The sequence below is a fragment of the Lipomyces japonicus genome (genome assembly GCF_038497905.1).
Source record: "Lipomyces japonicus strain CBS 7319 unplaced genomic scaffold V1514scaffold_44, whole genome shotgun sequence".
Lineage (NCBI taxonomy): Eukaryota > Fungi > Ascomycota > Lipomycetes > Lipomycetales > Lipomycetaceae > Lipomyces > Lipomyces japonicus.
Genome location: NW_027117856.1, coordinates 26758 through 40425, shown reverse-complemented (window position 1 = coordinate 40425; position 13668 = coordinate 26758). Strand labels below are relative to the sequence as shown.

At 41.3% G+C, this 13668-nt stretch overlaps 5 protein-coding genes and 1 non-coding gene across 6 annotated transcripts; 5 read left to right on the top strand and 1 right to left on the bottom strand.

Annotated features, from left to right (window-relative positions):
* The first annotated feature begins 13 nt into the window (after positions 1–13).
* On the top strand, positions 14–1154 carry V1514DRAFT_335872 (ATP synthase subunit delta). The gene is made up of 5 exons (XM_066928461.1): positions 14–230; positions 322–344; positions 538–668; positions 738–826; positions 902–1154. Exons 1-5 carry the CDS (start codon positions 93–95, stop codon positions 1019–1021), a joined length of 501 nt encoding a protein of 166 aa, XP_066781645.1. The 5' UTR covers positions 14–92; the 3' UTR covers positions 1022–1154.
* Positions 1155–1342: 188 nt separating this feature from the next.
* On the top strand, positions 1343–3789 carry V1514DRAFT_335866 (DAHP synthetase). The gene is made up of 10 exons (XM_066928460.1): positions 1343–1643; positions 1696–1743; positions 1803–1901; positions 1958–2015; positions 2073–2124; positions 2194–2247; positions 2303–2365; positions 2431–3012; positions 3077–3336; positions 3394–3789. Exons 1-10 carry the CDS (start codon positions 1404–1406, stop codon positions 3477–3479), a joined length of 1542 nt encoding a protein of 513 aa, XP_066781644.1. The 5' UTR covers positions 1343–1403; the 3' UTR covers positions 3480–3789.
* Positions 3468–5099, bottom strand: V1514DRAFT_335862 (uncharacterized protein). Its single transcript, XM_066928459.1, has 2 exons — positions 4652–5099; positions 3468–4571 (listed from the first exon to the last, which is right to left on the bottom strand). Exons 1-2 carry the CDS (start codon positions 4780–4782, stop codon positions 3542–3544), a joined length of 1161 nt encoding a protein of 386 aa, XP_066781643.1. The 5' UTR covers positions 4783–5099; the 3' UTR covers positions 3468–3541.
* Positions 5100–5241: 142 nt separating this feature from the next.
* Positions 5242–5354, top strand: V1514DRAFT_t89. Its single transcript has one exon. It is a non-coding gene; the product is annotated as a tRNA-Leu (tRNA).
* Positions 5355–7286: 1932 nt separating this feature from the next.
* V1514DRAFT_284523 (SNF2 family N-terminal domain-containing protein) lies at positions 7287–11448 on the top strand (the record flags this gene model as incomplete). Its single annotated transcript, XM_066925148.1, has 5 exons — positions 7287–7446; positions 7506–7565; positions 7627–7664; positions 7735–11285; positions 11346–11448. 5 exons carry the CDS (start codon positions 7287–7289, stop codon positions 11446–11448), a joined length of 3912 nt encoding a protein of 1303 aa, XP_066781642.1.
* A 218-nt stretch (positions 11449–11666) lies between these two features.
* V1514DRAFT_359149 (uncharacterized protein) lies at positions 11667–13603 on the top strand (the record flags this gene model as incomplete). The annotated part of the gene is made up of 9 exons (XM_066929677.1): positions 11667–11767; positions 11859–11968; positions 12059–12165; positions 12234–12445; positions 12514–12958; positions 13010–13085; positions 13138–13327; positions 13395–13410; positions 13462–13603. 9 exons carry the CDS (start codon positions 11667–11669, stop codon positions 13510–13512), a joined length of 1308 nt encoding a protein of 435 aa, XP_066781641.1. The 3' UTR covers positions 13513–13603.
* Positions 13604–13668: the final 65 nt, after the last annotated feature.

Genomic DNA, 13668 nt, shown 5'->3' with positions numbered 1-13668 from the left:
CAAACTTGAGCAAGCCAGCATTTCAAGCTTCAAACCAAATTCGTTCGAACTTTATCAACCAGATCACGTTCGTCAAAGAAAAAAAGAACAAAATGAGTGCTTTACGGGTTGCTTCAAGATCGATTGTTCGTGCGAGACAGGCTGCTACTTTTGCTGTCAGAGGAGCCGTTCGTGGATATGCAGACGTTCCCACCGACAAGATCAGACTCAGTTTGACTCTGCCCCATCAGGTATGCTCATGATTTTTTTTTTTTTTTTTTTTTTTTGATAGTGGTTTTATCAATTGAGCGAAAAGTTGAAATTAATTGATGTTTGTTATAGGCTCTTTACTCAAATGTTGATGTGTACGTGTTTATTTTTTTTTTTTCTTTTCCTTTTTCGGTTATGAATGAACTGGTTTCAGTAAATAAAATGAAGGGCAGCAAATTGGATAAAAATTGGATTAGCCGGAAGCCAAGTTTACTATCGACCACAGGTTGATTGACAGTTTATTTGTTTGATTTTTTTTTTGTGCAATTCTTGCTGACGCCAAACAAGTGTTCAGGTCAACATTCCTGCCACCACGGGTGAGCTCGGTGTTCTCGCCAACCACGTGCCCACAATCGAAGAACTGAAACCCGGCATTGTTGATATTGTTGAAGAGAGTGGCTCGACCAAGCAATTTTTCGGTACGTGAATTAAATGGCAGGTTAAGTGGGTTTGATGTCGTAGTCTAATATAATGGGTGGAATTTCTAGTTTCTGGTGGTTTCGCTGTCGTTCAGCCCGGTTCTTTACTTAGCATTAACGCTGTCGAGGCTTACCCCGTTGAAGACTTTAGCGCTGAGGTATGGGTTTTTTTTTTTTTTGTTTGCAGGGATGAACTGCACATGTACGGGAGTTTAGTTTTAACATGTTATTAGGCCGTCCGCACTCAGCTTGCTGAGGCTCAAAAGAATGCCACCACCGGATCTGAAATCGACCAGGTCGAGGCCAAGATTGAGTTAGAAGTTTTGGAGGCTTTGGCAGCAGTGGCCAAGTAAATAATCGGATATGGAACCTGTTATTTGTAAACGGAATATTTTTTTTTTTTTTTTTTTGGAAACGGTTGGTGGTACGTTGAAGGTATAGCTAGCGGACGCCGTGTCCAATAAAAACTCGCATTATGAACATGAGGATACCTTGGCACATGGACCATCAGAAATGGTTCATGTCTTGCACGTCCAGGTCTTGCATTCATTTAAGACGATTTTTGTAGTCTCGCCCAAGTTGGCTTATGTGATTGCATAAGCTGTTAGTAACACATGACACATGATGATTTAGGCAGGGTAAACTACTCGCATTTCTTGAACGTGCTCGTCGTCATTGAGCTTGAGCAAAGTTGAAGTTTTGTCAAGTTGGGTTTGAGCAAGGTCGGATAAAACAATGCCGTCACCAGAATCAAGACCGGACGGAGTCGTGTTTGTGGTGGAAAATCCACAAAAGCTTGTGCCGAGTGAAGGAGCAAAGAATGCTGCCAAATTGCGGTCGAATTCAACCAGTCGACAAGTTTTTGACAACAATGTTGGATTCGACACGCAGGAGAAAGGTTGGGAGCCGACGTCATGGCAATCAAAACCAATCGTGCAAGATGTTGTCTACGATGATGAGAACGCGGTTGAGAAGGTAGACCAGAGCCGAGATTTTTTTTTATTGGTTCTTACGCATTTTTTTTTAGGCATTACAAAAACTTGAAGCTTTGCCTCCACTTGTGTCGCCATTAGAGGTAGTTTCTGTCATTTTAATTTGTTACCGTGTGACCTTGGTTTCTAACTCAAATAAAAGATCAACAAGCTTCAAAAACAACTTGCGGATGCCGCACTTGGCAAAGCATTTGTTTTACAAGGTGGGGATTGTGCGGAATTGTTCGATTATTGCAACCAGGTTAGTTCTATTCGTGATATATTTACGATTTTTGGTTTTTAACCTGTGCACATTAGGATCGCATTGAGTCCAAAATGAAAATATTACTTCAAATGTCACTGGTTTTAATTTGGGGTATGGAAAAAAAATATACTCAACCACCGGTCGACAGTGTTGACTGGGTTTGTTTAGGTATTAAGCTTCCTCTTGTCAGAATTGCCAGACTTGCTGGTCAGTTTGCAAAGTAGGCCATGTCAATTTTTTTTTTTTTTCGGGTTGAAACTTCTAACATGGCACACAAATTCAAAACCAGACCTCGATCAAAATTGACGGAGGAATATAATGGTAAAACTATTCCGTCTTTTAGGTATGTTACTTGTTATCATAAACAAGATAAACCCAATTTTTTAATTAGCTACAAGGGGCGATAATATCAATGGTTTCGATCCTGAAGATAGGATTCCGGATCCCGAACGACTGGTCAGGTTAGTTTTTGTAAAACAACGATATGAAGCTTGCAATTTACTGAAAAAAATTTGTTAAAATTTAGCGCCTATTTTCATTCTGCTGCTACTTTAAATTTTATTCGAAGTTCGCTTAGTTCTGGTTTTGCTGATTTGCACACTCCTTATGACTGGTCACTGTCGCACATTCAATCGAGCGAAGTTAAAGCTCGGTATCAAACCGTGGTGAATTCGATAACCGAAGGATTGTCGTTCATGAAAACTGTTGGTGCGGATTCGTCGAATTTGGAATCGATCGATCTTTTCACGTCACACGAGGGACTTCTTCTTGAATTTGAACAAAGCCTTACAAGACAATTGCGTGATCCAAACGATGGCGGCAAAAAAAAATGGTACAACACGTCTGCACATTTTATTTGGATCGGAGACCGTACAAGGCAACTTAACGGAGCTCATGTTGAATATTTTAGAGGCATCATGAATCCGATTGGAGTAAAAGTCGGACCGTCAATGGCGGCGGACGAACTTGTACGGATTTTGGATATTTTGGATCCGAATTTTATAGTCGGCAAGATCACGTTGATTACACGTTACGGCACGGCAAAGATTGAGCAAGTTCTTCCGAGTCACATAAAGGCGGTTCAAAAAACGAAGCATAAAGTAGTTTGGTGGGTATTTTTTTTTTTTTTTTTTTTTTTTTTTTGACATGAACATGTACTAAACTTCAAACAGGATATCGGACCCATGTCATGGTAATACAAAGACATCTCCAGTTAATGGTTACAAAACTAGAGATTTTGAAGATATTATTTCCGAATTGGGATCTGCATTGCAAGTCCATAAGGAAAACGATTCTGTATTGAACGGCATGCATTTGGAACTTACCGGAGATCCAGTGACTGAATGCATCGGAGGATCTCAACAGCTTACGCATAAAGATTTGAAGATTAGATATGATACCGTTTGCGATCCCCGACTTAGTGAAAATCAATGTAAGTCGTAATAGTGTATATATTTTTGGGTATATGCAGCTAACAGATGTATTATAGCACTTGATGCCGCATTCCTTATTGCTGACTGGTTCAGAAAAGGCAAAATGATGTCAATTGCTGAGATATCTCAGCAAGAAAGCTAAAAGTTTTTTTAAATTTTTTTTTTTTTTGTAAATCTATTGTTTATTTTCACACGTTTACTTGTCTATATGGCTGATGATGCAGACGAGCTCGACTGCCTGTAAAGCATGTGATCTTGTTTTGGAAAAGCTGTCAGCATAGCTGTTACGTCGCCCCACCAAGTTTGCCCGTAATTGCGATACCACTCTATTGTTTGCTTGAGGCCATCATGAAGTGACGTCTTTGGAAGCCAGCCTAGATCCCTCAATCGGGATGCGTCAATTGCATATCGCCTGTCGTTAAACGGACGATCGTTTGTATGTTGAATGTGATTTGAATAATCTTGTTCGTTGTAACCAAAACCTTGCAAGATGCGTTTGCATAGCTCCAAATTAGAAATCTCATCCGACGTTCCAATGTTGTAAATTTGACCGACCACGCCCTTGTGTAGAACCGTGTCGACGGCGTCGACGGCATCACCGGCGTAGATGTAACGTCGAGTGTGACTGCCATCGCCGTGCACTAAACATTTCTTGCCAGCTTGTAATAAGCAAACAAATTTTGGAATGATTTTTTCAGGAAATTGATGAGCGCCATAGACATTGTTGCAACGTACAATGATGATTGGCAAATGGAAACTTTTAAAGTAAGCGTTTGCAATCATGTCCGACGCGGCCTTGGTTGCCGCGTACGGGTTTGTTGGTGACAAAATGGCCGATTCCAACAGGTCAGTGTCGTGCGAGTGAACCTCACCATAGACCTCATCGGTGGACATGTGAACAAATCTTTTAATGTTGCCATAGTCCTTGCATGATTCAAGTAGCACGTGAGTTCCGTACACGTTGACAGATGTGAATTCGAACGAGTGTTGCCCGAACGACAGGTCCACGTGGCTAAGCGCAGCCAAATGCAACACGGTATCGATCTTGTGTTCTGAAAGCACGTTAGAAACTTGCGCCGGCGATGTAATGTCACCTTTTACAAACGTAAAGTTCGGACAGTTGGCTACCAGGTAGGCGATGTTGTTGAGCGAGGCGCAGTAGTCTAACCTGTCAAAACACACGACATTATAATGCTCGTACTGAAGAGCCAAGTGACGGCAGATCCAAGATGCGCTAGCAAAAAATTAAACAAATCAGAAATCAGTTGTGCCAGATGCAATTTTATTTTTTTTTTGTTGCATTATTCTTCTTACATAAACCCAGCACCACCAGTGATCAAGATGTTGCGAATGACCTGACTCTTTTGAAACTTTGTGGATCCGTAAAACACGGGCGATGACTGCCAAACTTGATTAGATGATACGTATTGGCCATCAACAGTCATGGTTTAAATATATAGAATTCGTGTGGGTCTCATCTGGCCATGAATTTGGCCCAACGCAGTACATTGGAACGACGTGCCTGGTCGGCTGTAAGCGCACGCGCCCGGCATATTATAACATTTGAACAAAAATCCATCCCACCACGACCGTGGCCCCAAAAAACAAACAAAAAAAAAAGAAAAGGACCGGGGAGTGTTATGCTAGAGTATTATACGTGTTGATTATCCAGCTACAATTACAATTCAACAACGAATAAGAATATATATTTTTTAAAAAGTTAAATCAAAGATACGTATGAAAATCGCCCAAAATTTTTTTTTTTTTTAATCTAGGACACTAGATGCCCCTGACGTGTATTATTTATTCATAATATCGAAAAAACAGAAGATTATAGACATCAACAACAATTTTAAAAGTTTTGATTGAATAACAAAGCAAATATTAAATAAATCTTCAACAAAGGCAACTTGGCCGAGTTGGTCTAAGGCGTTCGACTCAAGAGTTTAATCTCTTATACGATTAATCGTGTGTTCGAATCTCGAAAGGGGCGTGAGTTCGAATCTCACAGTTGTCAATTTTTTTGCATAAATTTTATTTATTGCTGAGCGAAAACGATATTTTCTGAATATACACTGAACAAACACATACTTTGGTTTTTTTTTAAATTGGTTGGTTGGTTTTTTGGTTGGTGGCTTGAGGTCACATTTTTGTATTTTTGGATCGTTTGTTGCTTCTTCTTTTCTGACTTTTGAGCATGAAATTGAAAACAGCTTAGCAAAAATCACCAGAGTCTAAGGTAATTACAGACAGCGCATGAATACGTAAATTCAATTTATTGACGATGCAGATCATTTAAATGCATGGAATATTTATTATACGGCTTAAAGTGTATAACTGCATAGATTTATTTTTTTTGCGCGTTGAGCTTTTCTTTTTCCCTTGTAAATAAATTAACTAGTGATTAAATCCAAACTTTACCGGGCAACCTCAAGTTCCACTCCACTCACAATTTAATCAAACAGCAAATAGGTGATTTTTTTTTTTTTGGCCTGCTCTCTATGCTCTATTAATTAGATTGAGCATGGTTCTTTGAGCTTTTGTTAATACTGGTGAGTCGTTCATTGCCTTCCTCCTCTCTTCCTCTTCCTCTCCCTTGCCATCCCCGCGGATGCAAGCCGTTTCGTGATATTCCTCTTCCTTCAAATCAAATATCCGCCTTTTTTATTCCGCCGTGGACTTTAAACAAAATTGATATTTGCTTTGAAATTCCGAAGTTGATTTTGCGTTTTATCGATAAGCCGGGCATCAGCTTTGGTGGAAAAGCTTTGCTTTGTTTGCTGTATGGCATGGCCACCGTGCGATATGATTTCAACACGCGTCTATATCATGTTTTCACATCGTAACAACATTTTATGATGGGTTTTAATATTTAAATACAACTCGATTTTCTGTTGCTTGGAATCTTTTGAATTGCATGCATCGACGGACAAAAGGGGAAACCGGTTTTGTTTGTTAAGCCATCCATCATCAACATGTGCATCGGTTCTTGGCTTTTTTTAAAAAAAAAACAATTGGCAATGAGGGGTTTCAATCAGCTAACTTGTTATTTTACGTGTTTAGGGAATATAACGACGTTCAGAAACAAGTTGCGGTGGCGGTCACTGTCGACAATGCACACCTCGAATTCAGTTAACCCACCACCCACTAGTGATTCGGTTACGGAACCGGACGCTAAGCAGAACAATGGTTCAACTGAACCGCAAGCCAATCAAGAAGACGATCATTCATCATCACAACACGTTAAATCTTCGGAGTCTGAGTCTGAGTCCCAATCTGAGTTCGATGCTGAAGACGGCGACGACGATGACGACGAAGAGATGGATGTGGACAGTCAAGAGACCGAAGAGGAAGATATTCGGTCAAAGACAAAGACAAAAAAAGTGAGCGACTTTGTCTTGACAACCGAAACAAGCGACGAAGATAATCATCATCAACTAAAACCAGCTCGATTGACCAATTCCGAGACCGCTGCATCAAAACCTTCTCAAAAGTCAAAAAAATCTATAGAATACTTTGATCCAGAGCTATATGGTTTACGAAGAAGTGTAAGTCTCAACAATTGAATGCATTTCTGCATCTTTCTAATTGTTTAGAATCGGTCACACGTTCCTCCTGAAAGATACGCTGGGGTTAGTCTATCAACATTTTTTTTTTTTTTTTTAGCTGCACCTTGCTAATCTTAAATTTCAGCTAGACGCAAGTGATGATAGTGATGAAATTAGTTCTCGGCAAAAAAAGACAAAGTCATCACGACAAAGAGCACCAAAGAGTAAGTGTTTTGTTAAGGCTCACCCGGTTTTTTTTTTTTTTTAATGTCTTTTTAGCGACCGCTGTTGTCTCAGGTGCGTCTAGCGATTCCGATAGCGATACATACGGCCGATCCAAAAAGAAAGGAAATAAACGCCGGAAGCTGACCAAAAACAACTTAAAAGTCCGCTCGTCTGAAATGCGGTTTTCTACTAGAAATAATAAAGTTATGAATTACAATGAAGACGACATGGATGATTATGATCTCAGCGACGATGATGATATAAAAGAGGAAGAAGAGTATGTTGTCGAAAAATCTTCCAAGTCAACAGAAAATTTTGACTCGTATTATTATGATGGTATGCAAAATCTATTTATCATTACTCATGACATTTGTTAACTAAATAATTAATAGAAGACTTGGAGCGTGCAATCGATATTGTTTTGGATCATCGGAAGGCCGAAACTGGCGAAGATAGTAAATGTATATTTTACAACCATCCATGTTGAGCACTATTTATTAACGAAAAATTAATTAGCCTCTGAAAATGATCCGTACTCAAATTTGGAATATTATGTATGTTGCATAAAACTTGAAAATTTTTTTTTTTTTTTTTTTGTTTTTGGGTGTCCTAACCTTGGCGCAGATCAAATGGCAAGGCAGGTCACATCTACACAACACGTGGGATTCATATCCTGAACTATCTGGCTTAAAGGGTATTAAAAGGTTAGATAATTACATCAGGCAATACGTGATACAAGACGAGTTAATACGAAACGATCCATTGACAACGCAAGAGGATATTGAAGCCATGGATATTGAACGAGAGAGGCTCCGTGAGAACTACAACGAGTACAAAACCGTTGATCGAATAGTAACTTCGGAACGTGTAACAATTGATCGATCAAGTAAGCTGCAATATCTGGTTAAATGGAAAAGACTTTATTATGATGCATGCACATGGGAAGGTGCTGAAGTTATCGCAAAGATTTCACCAAAGGCAGTTGATCAGTATTTGAGTCGATCAAACTCGAAACTGTTACCGTCTCATAGTGTAAATTACGGAGCTCATCGTCCAAAGTTTGAAAAATTGACCGAGCAGCCATCGTTCGTCAAGAATGGCGAGCTTCGAGATTTTCAGTTGACTGGTCTAAACTGGATGGCTTTCTTGTGGTCTCGGCATGAGAACGGTATCTTGGCCGATGAAATGGGTCTTGGCAAGACTGTTCAGACAGTGTCTTTTTTATCATGGCTGATATACGCACGCAAGCAACACGGTCCCTTTCTTGTCGTTGTCCCACTTTCGACCGTGCCGGCATGGCAAGAAACGTTCGACCTGTGGGCGCCTGACTTGAACTACATTGTGTATCTTGGCAATACTCAAGCACGACGCGTGATTCGAACCCACGAGTTTTTTGTCGATGGCAATTCAAACAAGCCAAAATTTAATATTCTTTTAACAACTTATGAATACATTTTGAAAGATCGCTCAGACCTGGGCTCCATTAAATGGCGATTCTTGGCAGTGGATGAAGCTCACCGGCTGAAAAATTCTGAATCGGCGTTATACGAATCACTGCAGGAATTCAAAGTCGAGAATCGATTGCTGATCACCGGCACGCCATTGCAAAATAACATTCGCGAGCTAGCAGCGCTTGTTGATTTCTTGATGCCTGGCAAGTTTCATATCGATCAAGAGATTGATTTTGATACGCCGGGAGTCAATCAAGAGAAATACATTCGAGATTTGCATGAGAGATTGAAGCCGTTTATTTTGCGCAGGTTGAAAAAAGATGTAGAAAAATCACTGCCGTCCAAATCAGAACGAATTCTTCGGGTGGAACTGTCAGACATGCAGACGGATTATTACAAAAACATTATTTCCAGAAACTATGCGGCGTTGAACGCCGGAGCGAGTGGTGGCTCGCAAATGAGCTTGCTTAACATCATGATGGAGCTAAAGAAAGCAAGCAATCATCCGTATTTGTTTCCAAATGCAGAAAATCAATTTCTTGAAGGGATCGATGGCGAAAAAAGTAAGGACGTGGTGTTTCGTGGCATGATTATGAATAGTGGCAAGATGGTGTTGCTTGACAAGTTGTTGGGCCGCTTACGCAAGGATGGGCATCGAGTTCTTATTTTCAGTCAAATGGTTCGCATGCTGGATATCTTGGGTGATTATTTATCATTTCGTGGGTTGCCATACCAACGACTTGACGGTACCGTGCCGGCTGCGACCCGAAGGATTGCGATCGATCATTTTAATGCACCGGGGAGTCCAGATTTTGTGTTTCTGCTTAGTACTCGCGCCGGAGGTCTTGGTATTAACTTGATGACCGCAGACACGGTCGTTATATTTGACTCAGATTGGAATCCGCAAGCAGATTTGCAGGCCATGGCTAGAGCTCACCGGATCGGTCAAAAATCGCATGTCATGGTCTACAGATTTGTGTCGAAGGACACGGTGGAGGAAGAAGTTTTGGAACGCGCGCGCAGAAAAATGATATTGGAATATGCAATTATTTCGTTGGGGATTACTGATAACAGCGGTGCTTCAACCAAACCTGAACCAACCAGTAAAGAACTTAGCGCTATTTTGAAATTTGGAGCTGGCAACATGTTCAAGGCTAATGAAAATCAAAAAAAATTGGAAAACATGAATCTTGATGATGTTTTGGATCACGCTGAAGATCACATTACGACTCCTGATTTGGGAGAGTCGCATCTTGGAGGCGAAGAATTTTTGAGACAGTTTGAAGTCACGGATTACAAAGCTGACGTTAGTTGGGACGACATTATTCCGGCATCAGACTTGGAACGCATTAAGGAAGAAGAACAAAAGAGAAAAGATGAAGTGTTTTTGCAAGAACAGATTAACATGAGCAGCCGGCGACGAGCAGCCATTAAGCAATATGATGATGGAGAACATCATAATGATAGCGCTGGTGGTGGTGGTGGTGGTGACGATGATGATGATGATAGTGCTGACCAGCGAGATCATCGACGTAAGGAGAGGGCACTAAAACGCAAAGTCGAGACCGACAATGCAGGAGATCCTAGTGCCATCTCTGAGAAGGACGTGCGTTCGATCTACAGGTTGATTTTAAGATACGGTGATTTGAGACTGCAATGGGATCGAATTGCCGAAGACGGCACGTTTTCGCATAAGGATCCTGCGCGAATCAAAGAGACGTTTGATGCCATTATTGCGTGCAGCAAAAACGCGATCGAGAAAGAGGACGCGTTGCGACAAAATTTGATGCAGACCAATTACGAATTGGCCAAGAAGAAAGAGCGAAAGGCTATTCTTTTCGAGTACAAGGGTATTAAAAATTTGAATGCGGAGCTGATATTGCAAAGACCCAAGGACCTGAACGTTTTATATGACGCTATTCATCTCGATCATCTTTATGATTTTAAGCTCGGCGGTCGTGTCAAGTCTGTGCACGGCTGGAGCTGTGATTGGACAGTTGATGACGACAACAAGTTGCTGATTGGTGTTCGCAAGCATGGCTATGGAGCATGGACGAATATTCGCGATGATCCGATATTGTCGATGGGGGACAAGTTTTTCTTGGAAGAGCACAGGATTGAAAAAAAAGAGGAGCGAGTAAAAGAAGAAAAGACTGGACCGAAAATGCCGGGACCGGTGCACCTGGGAAGGCGCGTGGAGTACCTGATCAGTTTATTGAAGGAGCCATCAGGAAATAATGCTGAGCAAGACTACAAGGCAGAGCAACGACGGCGCAAGAAGCAAGTCATGGCAAAGGGCAAGGCATCGGAAGCGGCTTCGGTTTCGCCTGCACCTTCATCTTCGAAGCAGCCAAGGTCTGAACCGGTTTCACGCAAGGGATCAGAAGGTCCGTCTACGCAAGGTACGGTTGCGGCGGTTGCGCGGGTCAAGAGCGAATCTGGTACCAAAAAGGCCAAGTCGCCGCGGCCGCCGGTGTCACGAAAGCTGCCTGAAAAAGAAGACGAATATAGTGATTACTCGAGCATGGATGAGACTTCGTGCAAGGAATTACTGCATCCGGTGCGGCAGAGCCTGCGGCGGTTGAAGGAAGGCGCGAATGGGATTGACCGTGGCGAGTGGGCCGTGATACTGAAACGAGAGCTAACTGCGGTCGGTGACCACATTTATCGAAAGGCTGACGCGGTTGCCAAAGATGAGCGAAGCCAGTTAATGAAGCACTTGTGGTGAGTAAAATAATTTTACCTTGATAGATTTTGGTTGGAAATGCTAATCAGCCTATTTAGGGTGTTTGCAAGTTACTTTTGGCCAGTCAATGTGTCGTCACGCAAGATCGCAGCAATGTATGATAAAATCCGCCAACAAGCCCAGGCAGGTTCAAAGTATTGAGAAGATCAATTAATGATGATTTGTATTTTAACATGTAATTTACCGTATTTTTCATTTATTCATGACTCGGGTGTGGAGATAACTCTAAATTAATTTTGCAGGCGCAGGGGTCACAACTGTATATTAATCCTCCGCGTTTGTCGTAATGCCGTCACATCAAACTAAATCATTGATTGCTTCTTCAGTGTATAATATAATTATAATAAGTTCACACATAAATGAGTTTTAACAACGCTGTTCCAAGTAACGAGCAGGCGATCCTGCAGAAACTTATCGCGATCCGGCAACGGCTGACCGAGCTCAAGCAAGACCGGTCATCGTACGTAATGTTTTGGTTTGCATTTTTTTTTTTCATACCAGAGGTTGGGTTGGGTTTGAGGCGCGGGTTTTTATTAATGGACATGTCATAGATATCTCAAGTCAAGCGATGTGAGTGCGGTTTATGAACGGTTGATTGAAGAGGTGCGCAAGATCAACGAGATCCGAGAAGATCCGAGTCTTCATCATGAACAAAACAGAGGTGCGGCACTTGCCCAACGCTACCTGACAACGCCTATTCAATCGCGATAACTAACTGACGTTTTCTTTTTTTTTTTTTTTTTTATGGCAGTGGATGTCGTACTCGATGACGTGTTTCAGTTGCTTTCGCTTTTTTTCTTGCAAGTTGGATTAACCCGCACTGCGCCGGCAACGTATGCGTCTTTGACAACCGTAAAGGTATGACTAGATGCAATGAATAACGACATGATTGAGTCATGACTGACTTAAAAACTTTTTTTTTAAAGCGTCTTTTGGATCATTTGAAGGAGAGTCGAGGAGTGTATTCAAGTAACGATCTTGTTCCGATCGATGACCGCTTGCACGAGATCAAGGGCATTGTGGATAGGGACGCGCCGACGGAGTCTCCTCAAGTTATTCAGTTAATAAAAGCAAAATGCAATTTTTGTGAAGTTCAACTTAGCGAGCTTCGGGATTCGCTTTCTTGTGTTTCTCCCGAGTAGGTTTTTTGCCCAGATTATTACGGAATGAACCGTTGTGTTGCTAACCAAAACCGATGATTAATAGGTTGGCACCAATGCTTCAGAAATTGGTGAACATCAGACGGCGGATATTTGCGGTTGGGTCCAAGCCAAAGTTTCAAATCTCGGAGCTCAAGACGTTACAAGAAGAACTGCGCGGTATCGAGGCATCCAGAGTGGATGGCAATTTTTTATCACCAGATGGGAATATCCCCGATGGTCAAGAAGTGTTGAATGGTTTGTTGCAGGATTGTCATGATGTTCTTAATGATTTTATTGCCAGGGAGGATTTGGTTGCGCCATCATTAAGGCCGATATATGACCAATTATCTGAAATGAAAGCCCAACTTGATAACCTGATGCTAACCCATCGGTGGACACTGCGTGAGACTGATTTGTATAATTATCAGCAAAAATTACAGGCAATCGATGACATCCGGGTTAATGGCGTGTTTGTGGATGAACAGGGAAACGCTCCACGAGGACAAACCGTATGTTTTTCAATCCCATTCAAATATTTCACCGGGTTCTAATTGTAACAGATTTTATTGTATCTTCTACGACGGTGCTACGCACTTATTTACCGACTCTTGGTATCTAGCGAGCCGGTATCTGAAGGTAAGAAATGTTGTGATTGATAACCCATCAGGACTAATGAGTATTTTTCTAGCTTTGACACCGATTCAAAATCAATTGAGCACGGTTAGAAAATGCTTATTGGAAGTTAAACGAATGGGGGGCCTGTCTTCGGCTAGGGAGCTATACCCTTACCAAATGAAACTTGCGTCAATTGATAATTTACGAGTTGATGGCAAGTTTATGATTGGCAATGCCATTCCTGAAGGTCAAGGAATTTTAAAGTGAGTAAAACAAAAAAAAAAAAAAAAATCAAATTGTTGTTGTAAGATGCTAAAATTTTATTTGTAGTGCGTTGCTGGCTGAGGTATGGAGGTTTGAATTAATGTGACCGGACTTTTACTGACATTGAATTTAGTGCTTTGATATTTGTCATGAACTTCGAGTAGAGAAGGATGAACAGGAATAGTTTTTTTTTTTTTTTTGATTTTTCTTTAATTGAGGCAAAACGAGGATGAAGACCTTGATGTAGACGTGAGGTGGCAAATGGACCGAACAGGGTCGTGAAGTTATCAAATGTGTGGTATGTATTGGCAATTGTTTGGATTGGTGTGCGATGGGGATT